The 7463-nt window shown below is 45.2% G+C and overlaps 1 protein-coding gene across 1 annotated transcript; it reads left to right on the forward strand.

Annotated features, from left to right (window-relative positions):
• Positions 1 to 262: 262 nt before the first annotated feature.
• LOC103715256 (phosphatidylinositol 4-phosphate 5-kinase 2-like) lies at positions 263 to 5672 on the forward strand. Its single transcript, XM_008802827.4, has 8 exons — positions 263 to 1785; positions 1888 to 2055; positions 2207 to 2372; positions 3029 to 3139; positions 3273 to 3466; positions 3563 to 3693; positions 3788 to 3890; positions 4848 to 5672. Exons 1-8 carry the CDS (start codon positions 557 to 559, stop codon positions 5125 to 5127), a joined length of 2382 nt encoding a protein of 793 aa, XP_008801049.2. The 5' UTR covers positions 263 to 556; the 3' UTR covers positions 5128 to 5672.
• Positions 5673 to 7463: the final 1791 nt, after the last annotated feature.

Genomic DNA, 7463 nt, shown 5'->3' on the forward strand with positions numbered 1-7463 from the left:
GTAATTTTGTAAACTCGCGAAAACGGATGGAGCGTAGAGCGGTGAGGCGGAATCCGTCAGGGAAATCCCGGCTGGCGGCAGGCGAATGGGAAATCCAAAGAAGTCCTCCTCCGCCTTTGTCCTCCCCGTCGTGTCGCGATGATACCAGCGGGGGAACAGTTGGAACCCGAGGGCATATTTGGCATATTATGCTCACCCTGTGAGGGCAATTTCGGCATTTCAAACAAAAAATGCTGCTCTTAAAAATAATATTTTATTTTGTCGCCCTCCAGCATCCTCCGGATCCCCTGCAACGTTCCCTAGGTTGAGGCTAAAGCAAAACATCGCAAAGAGGAGGGCCGGCTCTCTCTCTCTGTCCTCTCTTTTTCGTGGTGTTCTATTTTTATAAGATTTCTCTTTTTCCATCACTTCATCTTCTGGTTTAGTTCGCTGTAGCCCTTGTTTGGTTTGATTTCGTTTTAGGCCAGAGAGCGAGCGAGGGAGTTTACCTAGAGGGATCTGGAGAAATGCGAGGTCCGGTCGGGGGGGATTAGGGCTCGAGAGCGGCCGTGGGGGAATGCGGCGCTTGTGCACGGAGGGCGACGCCAACGCCACCACCAGAGGAGGAGGAGGAGGCAGTGAGGAGGAGGAAGAGGAGGGAGGCGAGAAGCCGTCGCTGGCGGCGCCGCCGGCAGCGGTGACGACCGTGGCGGTTGCGCACCACCACCACCACCACCACAACCCGAGGAGCAGATCGCAGGGTGGGGGGCGGCGGGTGACGCCGACCACCTGCGGAGTGGAGGAGGAGGCGGTGGTGGAGAAGGTGCTGCTAAACGGGGATCTCTACAGGGGAGAGTTTGACGGAAGCCTGCCGCACGGGAAGGGGAAGTACCTGTGGTCGGACGGGTGCATGTACGAGGGGGAGTGGCGGCGGGGGAAGGCCGCCGGGAAAGGGAAGTTCTCGTGGCCGTCGGGGGCGACGTTCGAGGGGGAGTTCCTTTCCGGCCGGATGGAGGGCTTCGGGACGTTCACCGGCTCGGAGGGCGACACGTACCGGGGGTCGTGGATCGCGGACCGCAAGCACGGGTATGGCAGCAAGCTGTACGCGAACGGGGACTACTACGAGGGAACGTGGCGGCGGAACCTCCAGGAGGGGCACGGCCGGTATGTGTGGCGGAACGGGAACCAGTATATCGGGGAGTGGCGGAACGGGATCATCTCCGGCCGCGGGGTCCTCATCTGGGCCAACGGCAATCGCTACGACGGCCAGTGGGAGAACGGCGTTCCCAAGGGGAACGGCGTTTACACCTGGCCCGACGGCAGCTGCTACGTTGGCAGCTGGAGCAAGGGGGAACCAAAGACCCTCAACGGCACTTACTACCCGGCCGCCGTCGCCGGCGGAAGGAAGGAGATCGCCGGCGGGAGGAGGAGCCCCTTCTCTCCGCTGGATGATGCATTGCTCCTTCCACCGCTGTTCCCAACGTCGAGGAAGAGGTCGTCGGTGGACGGAGCGCCTGGAAGGGCAAGCGCCGCCGCCGCCTCCGAGAAGAACTTCCCCAGGATCTGCATCTGGGAGTCGGACGGCGAGGCCGGGGACATCACATGCGACATCATCGACCCCCTCGAGGCGTCGATGCTGTACAGGGACGGGACCTCCTTCGACTCGGGCTGTGGGGGCATCGAAGCCGCGCAGCGGCGCCGGAGCCTGTGCTGCTTGACTGTCGGGGAGGTGAAGAAGCCTGGGCAGACAATATCCAAAGGCCACAAGAACTATGATCTCATGTTAAACCTTCAGCTGGGAATCAGGTGGATGGCGCAATGTCTCTTGTTCCCTGTAGTGCCCACTAGGCATTTGTAATAATTGGATAGAGGAAGGGTTTCTTATAGTTACTTGATTTTGTGTTTCAGGTACTCTGTGGGGAAGCCAGCTTCGACGCAGATGGGAGAGCTCAGAGCAGCAGATTTCGATCCAAGGGAGAAATTCTGGACGAGGTTTCCTCCTGAGGGATCCAAGATTACTCCACCCCACCAGTCTTTTGAGTTTCGATGGAAGGATTATTGCCCCATGGTCTTCAGGTAGCTTTACCTCCATCCATGCGATGTGGAGGCAATTTCATAGGTGCAATGTGTATAAGACATTAAATGCATCTAATTGAGTATTTGTCGCGATTCATTTCATTTGGTTTTGGCTTGGGACATAGAATGATGGGTTTTTTCTGGCTTTCAGACACTTGAGAAATTTGTTTTCTGTGGATCCTGCGGATTATATGCTCGCTATCTGTGGTGATGATGCATTGCGTGAACTATCTTCACCTGGGAAGAGCGGCAGTTTCTTCTATCTGACCCAAGATGACAGATTCATGATCAAGACAGTGAAAAAATCTGAAGTGAAGGTTAGAAGACTGATTTTCATTCTGTATGTTACTTTTAAGCACATCTATATTCATTCACATTTATCAAGGGCTTTTACTCAACTTGAAAATGGAATTTACCTTTTTGGTTAGGGGTTTTATTTTTTTTCCTGTGTAGTGTTACTATGGAAGCCCTCAAATTAGGAAGATTGACAAATGATGATTCATGGAGCAGATCCCTATTAGTTGGGATAAGGCTCATTGCCTATGGTTGCCACCATTAGTATTGATGCAATTAGTGAAATGGGTATGCTTTGCCTTACCTACCTGAGCAATATAACTTCCCCTGTAGCTTAGTAATATGATATTGCAATCTCTTTGTGGAAACAAGCTCCATTATTTTCCTAAGTGCTTGATGCTCCAAATCCTATTAGCCCTACAGGTTAGATCGTTTTGCTTTCATGCTTTCAATTCAGATGCAATCAGTGAATTTGGATTGCTTCTTTTTTTAAAAAAAATATGTGCAACAGATTTTGAGATTAACTTGGCAATGTGAGTATGCATGTTTTCCTGCAAATGCAAAACTGGAGCTGGAAATTTATTTGGTTGTATCTGTATTAGTTTATCTTGGCAGACATATGGATTAGAATCGAATTAGAATTCAGTTGCTGGGTCCTTCATTTGCTTCATATTTACAGGTGCTTATTAGGATGTTAGCCAGTTACTACCAACATGTCCGTCAGTATGAGAACTCACTTGTCACAAAGTTCTATGGCGTGCACTGTGTAAAGCCAATAGGTGGGCAGAAGGTATGTAAATGTTGAACAGAAATTTATAGGCTTTATTATGTCAGCCGTTCTTAAAACTGTTCTGTATTACTTCATTGTTACATGCATGGGTTGTTCTCTGCTCTTACAATGCTTGCATGTGGCTGGAAAACAGGTTCGTTTCATTGTAATGGGCAACCTTTTCTGCTCAGAGTATCACATACATAGGCGGTTTGACCTAAAAGGTTCATCCCATGGTCGAACAACTGACAAGGCTGAGGCAGAGATTGATGAGACGACTACCCTTAAGGACCTTGACCTCAATTTTGTATTTCGCCTGCAAAGATGTTGGTTTAAAGAATTCTTTGAGTAAGTACGCTTTTCTAATTTTAGGATGCTTCGACTGTATTGACCTGAGCTGTACTTTTTTTTGTCTATTGTCTGATAATTTCTTTGCATCTTCAGGCAGATTAAGCGGGACTGTGGATTTTTGGAATCTGAGAGGATTATGGATTATAGCCTCTTGGTGGGAGTTCACTTTCGTGATGGTGTTTCGGCTTCTAAAATCTGTCTGTCTCCATATATTGCTTCTCCAGGTAAGTTGATGGCTTCGGTAACCATGTTCTTAGACATAAAGGGCCTGATTGGATATCCTGGTTTGATCTAATACAAAGTACATTGCTTGATCAGAATTTTCTGGCAAGAGGGAATCATTTCAAGGTAGAGGGGGATTCTCCGAGTTATGCTTCTATGAGTCAGACTGTCAAGATATGAATCGGATTCTGGATGGCCGGTATGTCTTACTGTTTAATTTTGATATTCCTATTTAAGTATAATAAAGTTTTTGGGTCCATGGTTTTGTAAGCAATAGCCAATTAAAATTCAAGCTATGTGCTGTATTGAAACGGAAAACAACCGCTTGATTTTATTGTTTTAGATTTATTACGGCTATATTCTTCTTAGCGTGATGATGGTGACACTGGTTGTTGTAATCCATCTCACAAAGTTATGAGAGGATCTTGTTGTCGAGCTTGATTCTTGCTATAGTAGAATAGTAGTTTTCAGATTCATCCTTTTATTGAACTTGATTGTTGAATATGCTAATTGGACCTAGAAATTACTCTGCTTGCACTGGCTTATTTCTAAACGGGAAAATATGGTGGAGTAATTTTAGGAGTCATTTTCTGCCTTCCTTCAAGGATAAAGGCAATCACTAATGCAAATCTTTTGCTTCTGGGATTTTGCTTTGTAACTGTCAAGATCATTGTAGCTGCCTTGAAAAGCTGGATGATTTCATGCTGTCATGTTTCCGTAAACTTCAGAGCTGAAACCTTCAGTTAAGCCCCCCCTTTAAACTTTGATTCACCATCAACTAGCGATCACAAACAGTCTACATCTGTTTCTATGAAAATATTTAATGGATCCAGCAAAGCACTTCTAAATTGGTGGCCTCCTAGCTGCCTCACCAGGTCCCGACATCTACATTTTAAGCGAGATAATGCAGCATCTCATCATGATGCTGACTCCATTGCCCTCTGCTGGTCTAAACATAAGTTGAGTGTGGCATCATTGGGGCCCTAGCTGTTTGCTCCAACTGTGTACAAAGGAGATAATATGATTTCTTAATTATTTTCGGTAAAATGATTGCTGATCATATTTAATACAAGCCAAATACTCATGTTTCAAACATTCTAATTTAAAATCACATCCATGTGTATCTGATGTTTCAAAATGACTTCTCTTTGATCAGGAAACCATTGATTCGGCTGGGCTCAAACATGCCAGCAAGAGCAGAGCACTTGTTGAGGAGTGAGTCCGAGTCTGCACCTGCCCAAAGTGGTGAAATCGATGACGTGATCCTCTACTTTGGAATCATCGACATCCTCCAGGACTACGATATCACCAAGAAGCTGGAGCATGCCTACAAGTCATTGCAGGCCGATCCCAATTCCATCTCAGCAGTGGATCCGAAACTCTATTCCAGAAGGTTCCAAGATTTCATAAGCAAGATCTTTGTGAAGGACGAGTAAGCCAAGGGAAAAATTAAAAGAACAAACCTAGGACAAATTTTGAGCACCAACAGTAGAAATGTTCAGGGAAGGAAAAAAGTCAACTGTGGAGGAACTGCTGCGATTTTGAGGGATGTGCTCCGTGCCCTCGGCAGCTATCGGCAGTTGATATATATCTATAGCTCCATGGTACGAAGGTGAGAGGTGTAAATGCTGATCAAATTGGGGGCATGCTTTGCCTCCTGGACTTGGAGACTGGAGAAGCAATTACAAGATTGCTACTGATGGTGGGTGAGGCTGAATTTTGAAGCTCAGCCATGGGGAAGATTTGTACATGCAATTTGGGAGGAGAATTGAATTGCAGATTTTTTTTTTTTCTTTTCTTTTTTTTTTCTCCCTTCCTATTGCTTTGTTTCTTCTTACTTTTTTTTTTTTTCGATCTTAGGATAGGGAGGGAATAGAATTTTTGTTTCCTTAAAAGAAGGATTCTTAAGTTGTTGGGTTATGTAATAAGAAATGTACAGACAGACAGTGATCATGAGGATGGCTGAATTAGATTTAAATTACCCCCCTTGTGTGTGGCCCCTCCCCTTGCTCTCATCTCCTTTGTGGCATCGTTTTCTCCTTTTCCAGTATTTATTGGTTTAGGGCTGCGAGCAGGACCAAGCTTTTGCAGGGGAAGGCAGAGAAGCTTGCTACTAGGAGTACCCCCCTTATAGCTTGTGAGAGAGGAGGGGAGTGTTGGGAGTCGTGAAAAGCAGTGGCGAGGAAGGCATCAAAAGGAGAGAAAAGCGCAACAGCGAAGATGCGGGAGCTGATCCGATCTGCTCTCTCTTATATCCAGTCCCCTCCTTGCCCTCTCTTTTTTCTACCTTGCTTTGTACCAAGCCCAGTCTTAATTCTTTTTCTATGCGACCTAGCCTTTTGCTTTCTCTCTTTGGAGGGCACACCGGCTCAGCCTTGGGTTTGACCGGTGGGGACCCGCTTGACGTCCCACGTGGCCTAGGAGTTTGCTGGCTTGTCCCAGGGGACAAGGAAAGAAGAAGGGAAGGACGGTGGACTTGGAAACCCTGGAGAGGAGGAGCGCAGTGCATCTAATTGGGGTGTCGTTTGGAATTTGGCAAGGGAAAGGGGTAAGTGGGGGCTCGCATCGGCCATTGTGCCACCCTCTTCCTTCTTCTTCTTCCCCCCCCTCTCTCTCATGAGGTCAAAGTCCACGTCAGGTTTTCACCCTTTCCGTACTGGACTCTTTTCCGCTTTTTATCTCTCTTGTAAACTGGTTTTTTATTACCAAAGTCATCCGGGTTTAAAATGAGATGGCGTGCGAGAAGAGAGCTTGGAATCTTTGTTTTTTCTGAACGAGATGAAGTACAGGGACAGATGCACTGCAATCCATTGCAGGAAACACCCATATCTACATCTATATCCATAGCTGCTGTACATGTGTACGTTCTATATCTCGGTTTTCTGGAAATGAATATGTTCCATTGTTGCACAAGGCAATGGATTACTTTTTTTTTTTTTTTTTTATGAACAGAAGGCTATGGATTGCATTGGACAAAGCTAGCAACCTATGTATATGCCCCTGATAAGTTCCGTAATATCTTTCAATCAATCATCTATTGATGTTTGATTATGGAAAAGTGAGTTTGGCTCATCCTCTTAATGCGTTTGCATTCAGTCAAATGAACTCTTTCGTTGCAATCATTTACATGAGACTAGAAGTCTAGTACTAACGATATGCTTAGAATAGACAAATATTATCACTTTCGTCAAGTACATGAGACAAAACCAGCAATATTTTTATAGCCTAAAACGGCTCCTATTATATGTAGTTTTAAATGTGCAAACCAGTATTGACCGGAATATCTCTCGTCCTGGTTTTTTTTCAAAAAAATCCCAAATGGTTTTGTTGGAAACTAAAAAAATCTAAAATTCCTCAGCAGCTATTACGGTAGCGTCGGAGTAATGCATATTAGGTATTCAAACGGTGGTCTTCAGATAATAGAAATAATTATGTCTATTTTACCATTCCATCACAGACTTAACAGATAAGATATTTCAAAGATAAAATTATAGAGACAACCTCTAAGTTTGGAACATCTATATTTAGACTTTAAAAGTTTAAAAAATTTCAATTAGCTATCAAACTTCATTTTTGTTGTAATATAGTCCAATTATCCATCTGGATCTTAACTCCGTTAATCGAGTAAAAAAAGACCAAAATATCATTGACTCTAAAGGCCAGATCATAGGTTTCATACGATCTCAAAGCGCTCCATTCTCCATGATTATTCCATTTGTATAGATGTTAAGGCGTTTCGTCCACTCTCATTCATCCATATACAAAGATCTCA

The sequence above is a fragment of the Phoenix dactylifera genome, chromosome 8, assembly GCF_009389715.1.
Source record: "Phoenix dactylifera cultivar Barhee BC4 chromosome 8, palm_55x_up_171113_PBpolish2nd_filt_p, whole genome shotgun sequence".
Lineage (NCBI taxonomy): Eukaryota > Viridiplantae > Streptophyta > Magnoliopsida > Arecales > Arecaceae > Phoenix > Phoenix dactylifera.